Source organism: Eurosta solidaginis, chromosome 5, assembly GCF_040869045.1.
Source record: "Eurosta solidaginis isolate ZX-2024a chromosome 5, ASM4086904v1, whole genome shotgun sequence".
Taxonomy (NCBI): domain Eukaryota; kingdom Metazoa; phylum Arthropoda; class Insecta; order Diptera; family Tephritidae; genus Eurosta; species Eurosta solidaginis.
Genome location: NC_090323.1, coordinates 194,021,707 through 194,039,680, shown reverse-complemented (window position 1 = coordinate 194,039,680; position 17,974 = coordinate 194,021,707). Strand labels below are relative to the sequence as shown.

General features: G+C 38.2%; 1 protein-coding gene across 4 annotated transcripts in view; it reads right to left on the bottom strand.

The window, feature by feature from the left end:
• Positions 1 to 17,974, bottom strand: part of fng (Fringe glycosyltransferase) — a 285,500-nt gene that overhangs the window by 87,018 nt on the left and 180,508 nt on the right. For all 4 annotated transcript variants that reach the window (XM_067787152.1, XM_067787153.1, XM_067787155.1 and 1 more), the window contains one exon: positions 9,482 to 9,584. In XM_067787152.1, the coding sequence (XP_067643253.1) occupies positions 9,482 to 9,584 (103 nt within the window). The remainder of the gene's footprint in view (positions 1 to 9,481; positions 9,585 to 17,974) is intronic.

The window sequence follows — 17,974 nt, the reverse complement described above, 5'->3', positions numbered from 1 at the left end:
CAGGTCGACCAAAAAGCACCTGCATCGCATCCGTAGAACGGTGCAACACAGGGGCAAGCATGCGACCATCATGCACCTATGTACGCTCAGCACGCGCCTGAGGCCATGAGTAGTCATGAACGTTAAAGATCGTACAATATATATATTGTACGAGTGGCACGGCGATTCGTGTCCGAGTCATGACGTTGCACAACTGCCCTGAGATATTTAACATTTTACTCCTTACGAACTCCAAGAGTGTGGCCGGAAGTTCGTTCAACTACCCCTTGTCAGCCTCAGTTATTTGACTTGAATCTAATAGTAAACTTTGTGTGACATATGCGAGCAGAAGACGCGTCTCTTTATAGAAAGCTACCTCACAAACGATATCCAGTGCTGCTGGATAAGTTCCACGCCTTCCCCCCCACGATCCCTTCTGATAAGTTGAGAGAAGTTTGCTGATCATTACCTGACTGTGTTGAAGGTTTCTTAGTGGAACCCATACGAGCTTTTATTCTCCTCAAAAACCTTCGCCGTTGCGGCTATCACTTCTTCTTGCTCACTTGAATTCAGGCTATTGCGGTCCTGATTGTTGTCGTCCTAAGACGCAAATAAATACTTCCCACGCTCGAAAGCATTTTCTCACACTCCGTGCCCAATATAACCTTCCTGCCTGCTTGTTTTTTTTTTAGGAAGTAGCGCCGACTCCTTGGATCTATACCTTGAGTTTTGGTAACGGTAAGGATTATCAACCACCTCAAATCGTATAATTATGTCCTGCCTTTGAAGACTGTAAACCAATAGCTCATGATCGCGTTATTATTGAATCCTGTCAACCTTTCATCACTATACCACCCCGCTACATCGAAAAAGGTTGTTTATTCGGTTGATCGTACAACAATCTGATCATGCTACCCTAAAGCTCCCTTTTTACAAATCTCCACCTTTTTCTTCTATCAATCAGGTCCTTTCTCATACGAAGTAGTTAACTCCCTTTGACCTATTATTCTCTATCCTGCCCTCCACCGTTGGCATCTTACCACTATTAGCTTCTATTTTCCAGCTGCCGCTTACGGGGTGTTGCTTCCTAGCTACTTATCTTTCATCCAATGCCTCACACCGGATATAGCAGCCAATGTTTCTCGTGGCGAAGCACTTGAAGATTAACTGCCATGCACCTATTTTTTTTTTTTTTTTTTTTTATGAACCGATGTCAAACACTGACTCTAGCAATAGGATGCTCCCAAGAGTTTGGCAGTTGTTAATGCTATCAAGTACAGTTCTAGGGCTCTCTTACTCGCACTGCTTCTCCACTCTTCTACTCTTCCTCTGTGCTCAGACTCGCCTGCCGCTTCTGCTTGGAGCACACATTTTAAAGCTGACTAAAACAAACTTAGCCTACTTTAAAGTATGTACCAAAAAAAAAAGAAAACAGCAACGCAAATTAATATATAGATTTTTCGCATTTATAGTTTTTTGTTTTATTATGCATCGAGTGCAAACAAAGTCCTCCCAAATAAATATTGCAGCAGCCAGCAGCAAGACAAAAAGCCTACCAGCAAAAAATTTTGCAGCTTCATTGCTTATTGTATTTTGCCACAGCCAACAATAATGCTAGCGGGTCTCTCTACGCTCCAGTAAAAGACAACGGATACAATAGCAAGAACAACAACAACAAACACAATATAAAAACAAATGCAGCCACAACAACAAATTTTGTGTGCAACATTGCGGCTAAACAATTGACCGCATCTGCATATAAAATTACTTCGTACTATCGTACGATTGCAGATCAACGAGCGCCTATGAATAGATAAAAAGGTTTTAGCATCGATTGGTTTGCGGCAATACTGACAGCGGCTGCATAACGACAGAAATAGTCGTAAGCAACAACAACCAACAATCAGAGCAGCCGCAGCATCCGCAGCAATTGCAGATGGAGAGCAACAACCGACGCCTCAGTTGATATTGGAATGAGTTGGTGTTTAGAGTCGGAGGTATTGAGTTAAAGCTGAAAGCAATACTGAGCAGTTGGAGAGGGCAAGTATACAGTTTCACCAAACACTACATTTGCCATTGCCACACACGCTTATTGCATGCAACACATGTCACGTAGTATGTAATTGCAAACGCTTGTTTGCATGTATTTCATTGAAGGTAGACGAGCCGTACTGAGGTTCAATGGCCTTTCCATGTGTTTTTTGTGTCTATGATGGTGATTTGCATTTGATCGATCGCATAATTATTAACTTAATACGATATATATATATGTATATATATTCTTAAGCACATATAGGAGTATATATGTATGTGCGTATGTACGTATGCTTATAGAGCTCTCTTCCCCTCGTCTATTTTGCACGCATGTTCGCACATTTGTGACATGTTTCAAGTTCGCTTACATGAATTGCTTTTGACATATGTCACAAGTCAAAGTTCAACGCGTTTGATTCTGTGTTGCGACGGTGGTCGGTGATGAAGCTGTGGTTGTTGCCGCTGTGTGTGAGTTACATAGCTAGATGCACTGCCATAACTGATTTATCACTTGACAGTGATGCTATAATTTGCTTAAACCGCTTATAAATAATTATATGCGAAAATAACTATATACACGATCACATATATATTTACATACGACAACACGTCAGTACATACCAAAACATAAGTAACTTAAAGCTGGAGGGGACGCGGCGACCGATGAGTCGTCGATAACAAGCCGATACCATTCCGATAGCAAATTGGTAACATTCCGATAAAATAGTGATAACTTTAGGTATGAAATCGATTACTAGTTGATAACAATTCGATAACTTCTCGAAAACAGTTTGTCAGCTTATCGATAACCATTCAATAAATCGATAACTCGATCAAAAATCAGTAATAAATCGATAACTCGATAACAAATCAGTAACTCATTAATAACCTTTGCTATTGCAAACCACATTTCTAGCTAGCGAGTATGAAGCGAAACCCACGACACACGGAGTCCTGCAAAGGACTGACGGTAAAGGTACCGACTCGCACCAAATTTCTGTGAACTTTCAAGCGGCTTATGACAGCTCACAAAGGTTTCGCTATGTCTGAATTTAAGATTCCTTCAAAGCTTATACGGCTTAGCCAAATGACTTTGGGTCATAGCATCAGCTCCGCAAGGATTAGGAAAGAGTCCTCAGCTCATTAAGATCTGAAAAGTAGGAGCAGAAATTTAACATCACTTTTGTGACAATTACATATACTACTATATCATCAAAAAACAGTTAGAATTTATTCACTTCAATTCCACCAATTTTACAAGTAGACTTTAATGGCTTTGGTTTGATTAATTTGTATGAATCAAAGTAAGAAGAAAAATATGCACCGTCAGTCGTCAATTGGATTGTGCTTAAAGCCAATTTTTTATACTACTGAGAGCAGTAACACACAATGGCAAACCCATGCACAAATGCAAGCGAAACAAGTAAGGGAGGCTAAGTTCGGGTGTAACTGAATATTACATACTCAGCTGCCAAATTACAGCTTGCAAAACTTTTAAAACACCTTCTTTTAAAACTGGGCGGTGCCACGGGCATTGTTCAAAATTTTACTAATTTTCTATTCTGCGTCATAGGGTCAACCCACCTACCAAGTTTTATCGCTTTATACGTCTTTGGTAATTAGTTATCGCACTTTTTCGGTTTTTCGAAATTTTCGATATCAAAAAAGTGGGCGTGGTTGAAGTCCGATTTCGTCCATTTTAAATATGGATCTGAGATGAGTAGCCAGGAACTTACATACCAAATTTATTTATTTATTTCAATAATTAAGATACCTAGAATTTACTCAAGTTATCGTGTTTACGGACGGACGGACATGGCTAGATGAATTTCTTTTTTCGCCCAGATCATTTTGATATATAGAAGTCTATATCTATCTCGAATAGTTTATGCCATTACGGGACCGTTACAAAATTAATATACTCTGTGAGCTCTGCTCAGAGGAGTATAAAAATACATACGTGAAATGCTAGTAGCTAACACATACTTCCGTGTGCCACTCTGTAGTAAAACAACAACAACAACATACTACACCTCACCAGTGTTTGTGGCAGTTAATAGTTAAACTTCATGTCAGCTTCTTCTAAGAATTTCACATAATAATTACTTAAACGAGCACCTGATGCTGCTGCTTGCTGGTTTTGTTGCCTTTGAAGCTTTTTTAGACTCAACTAGAGCTGGCTTAGCTTATAAGGCAAGCTAGAGTATGTAATTTAAAATCCACTGAATCATTTCGTGTAATCACCGAGCCAATTGCTTTTGGGCTCGTTAAAGTTGGCAACTGTAATAATTTTGCCATCAATTTCATCAATCAAATGCATTTGCTAACAAACAAGCTTTGTATGTATGTACGTATGGTGGTACTACCAGGCACTAATCACCTTTTCAAATGCGATGATGCATATCAAATGAAGTTCAACTCTTGCAGAGTTTTGGTTTTATTTTCGCAACTGACTTAGATGGTTTAAATAATCAATAAGGTGGCGACCGTTAAATCGGCAAAGTATGCACTTATCACTTGATTACTAAAGTTAATACATATCTATGTATTTATACTCATACGTAAGGGAGCATGTGTTAACGGCTGGCTTTTCTTTGGCAATTTTTAGTGCCACTTTGTAGATAAATACAAATGCATAGGTAACATGAATCAAATAAAATCCTCTAACGTTTGATCGTCCCTTCCTAGGAAAGGAAAGTAAAATACAGAAAAAAAGGAAAGGAATGGAAAGGAAAGTAGAGAGAAGGTTTATTATAGGTGTGTTATCGTGGTTCTATAAATTTGCTATTGGTAACAAAGGTAGTCAATGAATTATCGATATTTTTATGGACGAGTTATCAGTTTTTTATCGAAAAGTTATCTATTTACTATCGACAAATCATCTATTGTTTTCCGAAAATTTTAGTTACCTTATCAAATGTTTATATATATGTTTTTGTTATCGAAAATGTATCGGATCAATATCGGGTTGTGACCAATTTTTTTAGTGGCGTCTTATCGACTTATTATCGAAAAGAAGTCTGCTTGTTATCGATGGCTATCGAAAATTTATCTATTATTTACAGAAAATTTGTCGTTTTGTAATGTAAAATTTATGTTTGCTATCGAAAAGTTTTTGATTTGTTGTCAAAAATGTATCGACTTACTATCAAAAGTTATCGGCTACGGATTTGTTATTGGCGTGTTATTGCTTTGAAAACAACTCATGGGTTTGTAATGCAGCATTTACCGATAAAACTTCGATATAAAATCGATGCCACATCTGTAACCCATCGATAACAAACCGATAAGAAACCAATACCAACAACTTGTCGATATCGGTTATAATTTTGGAAATGCAGGTAGGGCGCCAGATGTACACGCTCCCCACTTGGAAGAACATATCAGTTGCATTGGGGAACATTTCGGGACTGCATGAGGATCATTATGGGACATTCTCAAATTTGATTTAATGATCATTTTATAAATATTTCGGAACCATTTTGTTATACCTACAGCCTGTTTTTGCATTGATTTGGTATGATTTCGGATAGACTCGGGGATAATGTCGGAACTATCTTCGGATCGTTTCAAGTTCATTTGAAAAAAATCTCAGAACTTCTTTTTTTTGGAATCGGGCTTTTCGTTGACCTTATCGGAACTATTTCCCGGTGGTATATTCACCGGCAGTCATCGACATCATTTTAAGATTAATTCGGGACTGATTTATATATCGGGACTGTCATCGAAAACATTTCAGACTAATTTCGCAACTGTTTCGTTCCTGGAATAATTTTGGACCTATCTGCGGGTGAATGCGAAGCTATTTTGGGTTTTTTTGACTTTGCAACTATTTCCGGGTCATATCATGATAGTCGTCGGGATCAGTACCGAATAGTTACGGAATCGTTTTCTGAACAGTTTTCTACTATATCTGGACTATATAAAAATCATTTCGGAACTATTATTTTATTATTTGGGCATTCATTTCTGGATCTGGTACTATTAGGGGAATATTTCGGCATCGTGTGTGGGATATAATCGGCACTCTGTTTCGGGATAATTTTTTCCGGGTGTTTTATTGAATGTTTCGGTATAGTTTTGATATAGTTTCGGGACTATTACGAAAATGCTTTCGGAATCGTTCCAAAAGTGTATCCATAATAATTTCTGGAATATTCCAAGACCCTTTCCAAGATTTTGTTTGAGGTAATTTTGGGACTGTCTCGAAATTGTTATACTCAGCTGAGCAGAGCTCACAGAATATATTAACTTTGTTCGCATAACGGTAATCCGTAACGGCATAAACTAATCGAGATAGATATAGACTTCTATATATCAAAATGATCTGGGTGAAAGAATAAATTCATCTAGCCATGTCCGTCCGTCTGTAAACACGATAACTTAAGTAAATTTTGAGGTATCTTGACGAAATTTGGTACGTAGGTTCCTGGGCGCTCATCTCAGATCGCTATTTAAAATGAACGAAATCGGACTACAACCACGCCCACTTTTCGATATCGAAAATTTCGAAAAACCGAAAAAGTGATAATTCTTTACCAAAGACGGGTAAAGCGATGAAACTTGGTAGGTGCGTTGACCTTATGACGCAAAATAGAAAATTAGAAAAATTTTGGACTATGGGCGTGGCACCGCCCACTTTTAAAAGAAGGTAATTTAAAAGTTTTGCAAGCTGTAATTTGGCAGTCGTTGTAGATATCATGATGAAATTTGGTAGGCACGTTACTCCTATTACTATATGTGTTCTAAATAAAAATTAGCGAAATCTGATGACGACGCCCACTTTTAAAAAATAATTTTTTTTAAAGTCAAATTATACAAAAAAAATTGAATATCTCTACAGTATATAAGTAAATTGTGTCAACATTCAACTCCAGTAATGATATGGTGCAAAAAATACAAAAATAAAAGAAAATTTCAAAATTGGCGTGGCTCCGCCCTTTTTCATTTATTTTGTCTAGAATACTTTTAATGCCATAAGTCGAACAAAAATTAACTAATCCTAGTGAAATTTGGTAGGGACATCTGTAGATTCTATGACGGTAACTGTTTTCTGTGAAAATGGGCGAAATCGGTTGAAGCCACGCCCAGTTTTTATACACTGTCGACCGTCTGTCCTTCCGCTCGGCCGTTAACACGATAACTTGCGCAAAAACGATATATCTTAACTAAAATTAGTTCACGTACTTATCTGAACTCACTTTGTATTGGTATAAAATATGGCCGAAGTCCGACTATAACCACGCCCACTTTTCCGATATCGAAAATTACGAAAAATGAAAAAGATGCAATAATTCTGTACCAAATATGAAAAAAGAGATTGGTTTATTGACGCAAAATATAACTTTAGAAAAAACTTTGTAAAATGGGTGTGACACCTACCATATTAAGTAGAAGACAATGAAAAAGTTCTGCAGGGCGAAATAAAAAGCCCTTGGAATCTTGGCAGGAATATTTTTCGTGGTATGACATATATAAATAAGTTAGCGGTACCCGACAGAAGATCTTCTGGGTCACCCTGGTCCACATTTTGGTCGATATCTTGGAAACGGTTTCACACATACAACCTTTTAAACCCCTCATTAATACTTTTAATTTGATACCCATATCGTACAAACACATTCTAGAGTCACCCCTGGTCCACCCTTATTGCGATATCTCGAAAAGGCGTCCACCTATAGAACTAAGGCCCACTACGTTTTAAATATTCATTATTCATTTAGATAAATGGTGATTTCCCCTTATTTTGTCTCCAAAGCTCTCAGCTGAGTATGTAATGTTCGGTTACACCCGAACTTAGCCTTCCTTACTTGTTTTGGAATCACTTTGTGAATATTTTATGAGGATCGTTTTGTAACTAATTGAAGACGATTTCGGTATAATTTAAGAGTTCTTTTCGGAACTGTTTCGTGATCATTTTGGAAACGCTTGAAATTCTTTCAGAACCGAACCAGATAATTTACGCAATTTTTTCGGGATAATTTCAGGATTGTTTTCTTAAAATTAGTTAGAAACCCTTTATTGATTGTAATCAGTATGAAGTCGTTAATATCTCTGCATAAAATCGGAATTTTTTTCGAGATCTATTTCTGATCTATTTCGGAATCTTCTGTGTCGGAGTGCCTTAATCCATTTGCATAATTTAGGCCAACTAGCAAAGCCTTTACTCGTATTATTGATATTTTTTTCGAACGCATTAAGAGTTCATACATCTGCTTTTGACAATTTTTTTGATTGTGAGCCTTACATAATGCCAGGTATTTACTTAAAGAGGTTATTATTAATTTGTAGAGGGAGAAATTTAACTCTCAAACGCATACTTCTACTGCTTCTTGTAGCGATAAGAAAACTTTTCGAAGGGTTTCGGTAGTTTTTATGTAGTTTGTTGATGTTGATGGTCCTGTGCGGGACTTTTATCCGGTACGTTCCGGAAATTAGCACTATTAAAGTACTAGCCCGACCATAGTGTGAAAGAATTAATATGAACACGTTGAACCTACTTCGTTGTACAACCTCCTCCATCCGTAAGGAACTTAGGATCACAAGAGTCTCGCCTGCTTAATAAACAGTATTCGTCATGGGTAGGTGAAGTTGACAACTTGGTTTGAAAAGTCCACAAGGGTTGCATTACACATCCTCTCGAATGGATAAATTGCCTACTTAAGTCAAAGTCGTAGTTGGTAGCAAGAGATATTTGAAGGTCTTACGTACCTTCGTGTGACACTTTACTCATCTGGAATGCCAGTGTTGCACCTAAAGTTGTTTAAAGCAATTTAACCATACTAAGCTGGAAGAAATTAGCAGAACTAAAATGTATAAACCAAAAAAAAATAGGAAAATCTGCTTCCAAATAACTTGCAGTTGATAACAGCGCATCTATTTTCAAAAATACGAGACAGATTATTGTTGCTCGCTAGCCATTTCCTAGAGAAACTGAAGAATAAATTTGATATGTCGTCGAATTTCAGAGTTGCCGAAAGGTAAGAGAGGAAAGTCGACAGCGAGAGGGAATATTTAAAAAAGTCTTAAAACGCGACAATCAATGGTAGCAGGAAGACTACTCAAAAACTTAATGCGGAAAACCATGGAAATCTTTAAATCTGCGATGCATTTACGAATTACATAGGAATTACAAATTGCTATTGTTTAACTCGTTTCTATTAGCTGCACTTGAATGTTTGTATGTATGCACGTTTCTTTTATACAAAACTCTATAAAAAGATGTTTCATAAGCGCACTGGTACCCGTTATTTCAGATGTTACGGTTTTGTTTCCGTGTAATTGGTTGATTATTTAGAAAACAACGTACAGTTAAGTTGGCACCAATCAGAAAGTTCTTCCTTATTTTTAATAATGATTCCTCTTTTCGATATTTCCAATTAATTTCGAAATCCATCGCAAAAATACAAACTTACAACAATTCAAAAAAATCATATCATAGATAGTCATACAAAAAGATTGAACTTACTTTTTCCCACTAGCCAAGAAGACATCCAATTCCGCCGACATCTTACAACACAAAGCTTCTTGAAAATGCCCCTGCGAGCAATTCGTATTAATGAGATGTCCCTCTGAAAATAAGAAATAAAATAAATAATTAAATGAGAAATATGTTGATTAAAGTAACATCAAGAATATCACCGAAAATCAGCTTAATTAGTGATAAATTCTCTAACAAAGAAATATTTATGAAAAAAGGATCAAGAAAAAGTAAGAATCTCACATGGTAAGTGGCAAAAACAGTAGCTAATACCATAGCGCATGCGCAAGCAGCACTCAGTCATACAAAAGTTGCTGACAGCAGCCGCATAACAAAGGTCGTAGATACAACACCATGTATGGTGCTTATCTCTGCCAAGTCCTGTATCAGCGGACAGCCCGCTCTGATAAACGCAAAACCGCACACAAATGATATTTGAGTGCTCATACCGTAAGTGCGTTCTCTTCATATGGCACATACACCTTAATTGGACGAAAATTGTTGGAATATTTAAAATCGCTTATTGGCACAATCCACAATACAAACCAAACCGATAACCAAGCATGGAGCTCGCACAAAATTTATTTAAAAAGCGAAAACAGTTCGAGTGATGAAGATTTACGCACACTCGAGCATTGGTGGAGTTCGAGTACATGTAAATGGATACAGAATGAAATTGAAAAGAGCAATAAAAGCATAACAAAATGAAAAGAACAAAGCAAAGAAGCTAAGACGCAACGGCCAGCACAACAGCCGCTGGAGGATACACGCATTTTTCAAAATCCAACGCGCGTTTAACAAAAATTCAGTGGGCATGTTGTAGTCCTAATCAAAATTCCATTTGGATGCTTGTATGTGATGCGGCTGCCGCGAACACTCGCTGCTGAACACTGCACTGCCACAGTTGCTATCACCACATACTGCGCGCGCAACTCACCAACACACAACACTCTGGCGGCCCTTCTAGTAATCGGCCAGCTTAAGGGTCTAACTGAATTGCTGGTTAACTGACAACCTGACATTGCGGCTGACTGCATGGTCGCCTCTTGGACTGAATGTATGTATACATATGCTGTACTGCCTGACTGACTGCCGGTTTACGTTTATGTCGTTTGCGTTTTTTTTTTTGCGTCTCTACTTCAAAGAATGCGCGATAAACGATATTTCGGTAATGACACAAAAGTTGCCAAAACCAGATCTTTCTTGCTGATTTTTAATTTATTATGCGAAACTCAACAATAACTCGAAGGTTGTGTACCCTTACCCACAAACGAAATACAGCGCAACGCAATCAGTTGGCAGGAGCAATGAAGATCGTTGAAGGCTTCTCATTAGTCTGTTCATAATGGTGTATTAATCAAAATGCCACAATGTGACAACAACAACAAGAAGAATAAAGGGTACTCAGCAAAGTTTTTGCTGTGTGTATTGAAGCTAATCAATAAGGGGTTATGAAAGGCTCGCCGATATGAACAAAGAAAGGCTAGATGGATGAAGATGAAAGTGACCTTTGGAAGATTGCTTTTGAGAGCTTCTCAGGTAAGAAGTAGAGTTGATTTTGTTGAAAAGGTAATTTTTTCAGTATCCAGCCCAGCTACCGCCGTCGCATAGTCGGTATTGAGAAACGCCGCTTAACCGAAAATTCTTTGGGCGAGGTATTTTTTATGTCCGATTTCACATTCGGTCCTTACTTACTTACTAACTTAATTGGCGCTTAACCGATTAAATGGTTATGGCTGTCCAACAAGGCGCGCCAGTCGCTTCTTCGCTCTGCCAACTGGCGCCACTTGGTCAAACTAAGGTAGTTTGATTCGTCTTCCACCTGGTCCTTTCAGTGGAGTGGGCTGCCCTCTTCCTCTGCTTCCATAGGCGGGTTCTGATAAAATGTTTTTTTTTTTTAGCCGAAGCGTCATCTTTTATTTGCACAACATGACCTAGCCGCTGCGTTCTAATTTGCTGGACTATGTTGATGTCTGCATCAAGCTCGTACAGCTCATCATTAAATCTTCTTCGGTACTAGTCATCGCCAACGCGTAGAGGTTCATAAATTTTTCGAAGAACTTTTCTCTCGAACACTCCCAGAGCCGCTTTATCTGATATTGTCATGATCCATGCTTCTGCACCATATTGTAGGATGACATAGAGCATGACTTTCGTTTGCCGAGAGAGGACTTTACTTTTCAATTGCCTACCTAGTCAAATGCGATCCAGTCTATAATTTAGCAGTGAGCTCTGAGAGGGAGAGCAAGTCTTTCTCTGTATAACCTACGCCTATACCAAGCTACTAACGGAAGAAAGAAGTAGGGTAAGGTCAGGTTATTGTGACTGACCCCTCCCCTTCCTCCCGCTCTATCAAAGCAGCGTGGCATATTTAGGTCAGGGGACCCATTTTCATACCACTGTTAATGTTCTTCCTGCTTCATCTGAGACAAGCTCCGCTAAACAACCGAGGAAGTACTTGTTCAGACAATCCATGCGTATTCTGCTTAAAGCCGCGTTCTTTGTGTGCTTTCATCAGATAGTGTCCCGTTAATAATTCCGGCCAGATTACGTAATGAGAGAGCATTGAGATTGATAAGGAACCTAATTCGGTTCTCAAATATGTGAGCTCAGGTTTGTTACCATACCTCGTAGGTGGGGTCCAGTGCCCATCCGGTATTGGTTTTCTCGGTTAATGAGGAAGTGTTTGCAAGAGAATGAGTGTTGTGCCTTTACCCAATTACTTCATTCTGCTCAGCGACTTTCTCTCTAGCTCCTCAGCCACACAGTTCTCAGACACACAATTGTGACTGAATATGTTTTCCGGTTGCTGTTAATGCTGTGTCATCGGCATAGGCAATAACTTGGCAAGCAATGATTTCTAAGGATAATAATAAGGTGTTCACCATCAGGTTCCACACCTTCTTGGAGAATGCCCCTGGACGCGTTGCGTATTATAGAGAAGTCTCGCACAATGATAGGACAGTTCTTCTCATTGGAACTTGCTTTACGAATTGCTCAAGTGGCCGGTCCAACTGCATGTTCAATATGGAATCGACTACGGCTTGCGGATAGAGGTAGTCAGACGTTCCCTCTTTGTCGAGAAAGATGCCCAGACTGAAGTTCTTGAAGGCAATCTCTATCGTATGGGTAATAGCGTGAAGTGCTGTCTAGACGGATTTGCCTTTGAAGTGTGCGTGTAATGTGTAATGTGCACATCCAGCAGCCTTTCCGCGGTTTTGACGGAAACGGGTAAGGGCGGGTTGGGATTACATAGAACGATCGACTTGTTGATTACTTAAAAACAGGTCAAACTTACTTGGAGTCAGGATTACTTTACAGTGTGCTTGAGTTAGTTTGATGTGGGCAGGTTTTAACCAACGGTTTAGTGGTAAAGAAATACTTGACAGTCAATGGGAACAAGAAGGATCTGGCATACAGAGTGTGCTTCTGAGCAATCTTTTCTGAATTCTACTTCCCGGAAATGGTTCTGTCGCTTAAAAATGAAAAGGGGATCATTTATAGATACTAGAAACAGCGCAGAGGTTCAAAAAGGTCTAAACCAACTTGGTAGGAATAGCTATGACATAATCAAAATTGCAATTTCCCAAAAGTGCTTAAAAAATAAAAAATATTTAACCACACTTAAAACTTCCAAACTAAAACTATTTTCAATAATTCTAACTACTTCCTGTATCATTTGGTCCAACAAAACCAAAACAGAAAAAATCAAACGATAGTAACAAAGCAATAACGAAAAACAAAACAAATTCATAGTTTCACAAAAAAAAAAAAAAAAACATAGGATTAGAGAGAACAATCAACTAAATCGAAAATTGATGTAATCACATTTGTCACAAAGTAGAAAATCTGCTACACATAGCCGGTTGACTCAGAGGCGGTTGAGGTTAGAGGGATGTAAGAGGTTGGAGCAGAGCAGTGCAGAGTTAAGGGCGCTTTTTTACTGGTTGACCGCTGAACCCAAAGTGTGGTAATGTTGACGCATACAACAAACAATCAGGTGCAAAGAGTCAGATAAATATACATATGTACATATATTTATATACCGACATGCCCTGTAGGGAGAATTTAGGATTCTGAACTGAAGAGCTATTAGTGCATTCGAATCTTCTCAATGTCTGTCATCTATTTTTTTTTTTATAATAATAAAGAAATAAGCATGCTTCTTACTAACTTAGTGTTTAGAAGCTGTCTCTTGGATCAAAGCCCAATGTTGGACGCCCAGTTATCCAGCACGAACATTTCTAAGGGTCCAAACTGAGCGCAGTATCATAAGACAATCCTTTTAACGATAGGCTATATAATCTTCAGAAGCTAATAAATAATAAGTTTTAGAAAAATAAAAATTTTGTTCATGTCGAAGGCTTTAACTATTTTTGTATTCGTTCGGATTGGGAGATTTTTGTTCGACTTATGGCATTAAAAGTACTTTGGAAAGAGTAACAAAAAAGAGCTGGTCACGCCCATTTTCAAAATTTGTTTAAGTTTTTTTCTTAGCTCAACCGTATCACTACTGAGGTAGAATATTAGTCAAATGTAGTTAAATACCATAGAGTTGTTGTAAACTTTGTTAAGGTTTAAGGTATCTTTAACAGCTTTTGATTTACGGCTTGTTAAACTTCAAAATTGTCTTATTCTAACTGTGGGTGGCGCCACGCCCATGTTCCAAAGTTTTCTGGAATTTGAATTTTTCACCATACAACCAATCCACCTACCAAAACTTCATTAGCTTAGCGGTATTCGTGTTTGAATTATCGCATTTTTTCATTTTTCGAAATTTTCGTACGATTTTGCTCATTTTCAATACCAATTTATTCTGTGTCCAGAAAAGCCCGTATATTTCAATATTCAATGAAGTTATCGTGTTAACGGACGGAGAGACGGACGAACATGGGTTAATCAAATTCTTTTTCGATACTGATGATTTTGATATAAGGAAGTCTATGTCTATCTCAATTCCTTTATATCTGTACAACCAACCGTTATCCAATCAGAGTTATAATACCCTGTGTATAAGTACAGCTGGTTATAATAACAAAATTATCTGTTGTAATGGCAGAAATGCCATATCTGTTGAGCGCGCCTAAAAATATTCGCCACAATTTGGGTTAAATAACAAACAGTATATATGTACATAATTGTGTGCAAGAGGAACACCAACAAAAAGGCAATACCAGGACACAATTTACAGAACGTGAAGCGTGACATTCAAATTTGATTTCGAGTTCAATACTTCGTTCGTAGTAATCATCGCCGTGTGCAAGATTTGTAATATTTCTCTAGTATCAATAAAAAAACAAAAAAAAGGCGAATAGCAATATGAGCCTGTTTCGTCAATTAAAATACATAGAAATTTATTAAAGTTGGAAACTTAAGTATACGTTGGGGAAGAATTTGCACGCCTACCCTGTGGAGAAAATTTTGAGTTCTGAACTGATGCGTGTCTAGTTCGCTAGGAAGTCAACTAAGTTTGTTGTTGCACGAAGTTGTCCCAAAGAATGGCAATTAACAATATACTTTTTCTTTACTCTTACTATAATTTCAAAGAAGTTTGAAAGACCATACTTTAGAAGTTTTAGTCACTGCTTATTAATTTTCCAGGAGGGTATCAATAAAAGTGCAACATACACAAAAACTGTTTTTTTTTTTATTTGTGCGAGTTCGGTTCCTATGAATGTATTCAAGTAATTTTGTGTGTCCGACTTCTATAAAAACCAACAAAGTCTAGAAAAATGTGCTATGAAATCGATTTAAACACACATGAATACATACACAGAAACACCTATGGTGGATTGTGTTCGGAAGTAGTTTCCCAGATTTTGGACACAAATTTGGAAAATGTGCTCAAGACTCATGTATATACAAAATCTGTAGTTATAAGCATATATATCTTAAATACCATCGGTGTATATACTTCTATATATGTATTTCTAACCACTTACAAATGGATACAGCCCTCTGCCTAAATTTGATTGATTTCAGTTACAGTTAGAGCAAACATTAAGCGCGCGTCTCGTAAATCAAAGCAATTAGAGAGGTACTAAATTAAAAAAGAACCTTTCATCGAATTTAATAGTCCACAAATATACGGCAACTCTTTTAAAGTCACATAAAATTTGAACGCTTTTGGAAGCTCTTAAATCCATGTAGGTAACATGACACATATTAGGGTGACACTTAAAAATTTATTTTTCAAACTTTATTTAAAAAGCTTTTTGTGTTGATTGGAAACTGAAGAAATGTTAGGCTTAATAAACTATACAAAGCCTCAAAATATAAAATTAGATGTTGTTAAATGACTTTATTGAGCCGAGCTTAACAGGAACACACTGGGGGAAAATGGAGGCCTGTCAAAACACCACCGTTTGAATTGTCACGGTATGCCTTCTTATGTCCCTAGAACATCACCTACGCAGTGAGGCGAGAATACTCCCCATAAAAGAGATAATTGAAATGCTAATCAGCCAGAATACCCAGAAACCTTGACATCCCAACAGACATCTGATTGAAGAGGTCCCACCTCCCAGGAACTTAAGATCAGATCTCCGTAATCATTATTAAGAAATCCGGCACTTGAGAACACAGCCGTATGAAAATGAGAAGCATGACAAGGCCCTTAGAAACCTCCATTAAAAGGTGTCGATCCACTATACCAGGGATTGCTTGGTGTACCCCGTTCTTAAAGACAAATACCCTAAACTCGCAGTTACATCACTCTAGTTCAATTTCAATCTGGATACTGTAATAGGTTAAACTCTTAATTATCCAAAATCAACCCCGAAATAGACAATGTATCTCCCGCTTGTAATATATGGAAACAACGCAGTAATAAAACTTGAGACATACTCCAGAGCACGAAGGCAATGCCGCATGTGGCAAAGGATTTTCCCTAGATAACACACACACAGGCTTACCTTCCTCGCGAACCCGGGACTGCGTTCTTTCTAGTTCTCGGAAGCAGTTTCATGGCCTTCAGCCGATCGTAGCCTCTTCATTCTTCCGTTCGAAGCTTCTCTTGAACTGTCTTCGACCACTGCCTCAGGGACCCACTCCGAATGCTCGATCTCCAGTTTTGTTGGATCGATCACTGCTCCCAAGCGTTTCATGATTTTTAGTGCTAGATATAGATGAGAATGAAAAAGCGGACGAACTAGCTAAAAAGGGAGCATCCCTTGGAACTTGCTCCGTAGACGTCCCAATTAGTTTGAGCGAGATTAAACGAAGGCGAGAGGTGCACATGATTGACCAAGCGGGAAAGGCGTGGGTTCAAGCGCGGGGCTGTAAAGTGTCGAAGATTATGTGGAGATCTTACAACCTTAGACTAACACAGTTGCTTCTATCATTAAAAAGAGAGGACTGTAGACTCATGACGGGTATTCTGACTGGACACTGCCTTCTGGCGTCATATGCCTTTAAATTAGGCTTGGTCAGTGATAGCAGATGTAGGAAGTGCGGGTTGGAGGAGGAATCGATCGAGCACGATATGTGCTCTTCCCTGCGCTTGCCAGGCTGAGACTCCAGCTATTAGGAGTGATACAGCTGTCAGATCTAGAAGCAGCAAGTGACTTAAATCCTAGGAAACTTCTAGTATTTGCCAAGAGGACGGAGGTATTTTATAACATAGGTCCTGGTTTTTGATAGGGTTTTTCAGTTTGTTCGTTAAAACAAACTTCTGGTAACACTACGGACTCAATCAGTCTATGTGAGGTCTTCATGGACCGGCCAGTTCAACCCAACCTAACCTAGTGCTGCACGCTACTGCTAGAAAGCTCTCTTTTCTCCCCCGTACCCTTCTCCACACATCTTTTTCTTGGCTTACTGTGTTTTTGTCTTCCTTGGCTTGCGACTCCATTCGCCTCTCCCGTCCTCCTTATTAAAATAAGATTCTGTCCGACAAGACGGGATCAGTGTTCTAGTATCCCTTACTGTTGTAAAGTTATTAATACTTCCCGAAGTGGCCCGGTATCGGGAAGACTCCATTGGAAAACAGCCGAATATATGCCCTCGCTGAAAATCATCCAATAGAAACGGTGCGCATAACACTCTGGATTAAGGGGTCACACATGTGTCATCGATTTTATATTGAATTTTTTATCGGTATCTGTTTCATAAAAAACTGATTAGAAGTCTATAACAAATCGATACATTATTGATACCAAAATCGATAACACGTCAATAACAAATCTATGAGTTTCAAAAAACAAGACATTCTTTCGATAACAAATCGATAACACTGCTATAAGAAATTTGTAACAATCCTATAAAAAAGTGATAACATTTTGATAACGTATCGACAACTTTTCGATAACAAACCAATAACTCGTCGATTAGAAATCCATTTTGTTTAGTTTTATTTTATATAATTTTAATTATTTTATATATTTTCTTTCTTTGCAGGCCTGTCAAAACACAACGCTCAGAACAACCATACATGGTCGGCAGAGTCTAATGCCTATAAATGACCGGCGAACCCCGTTTCTC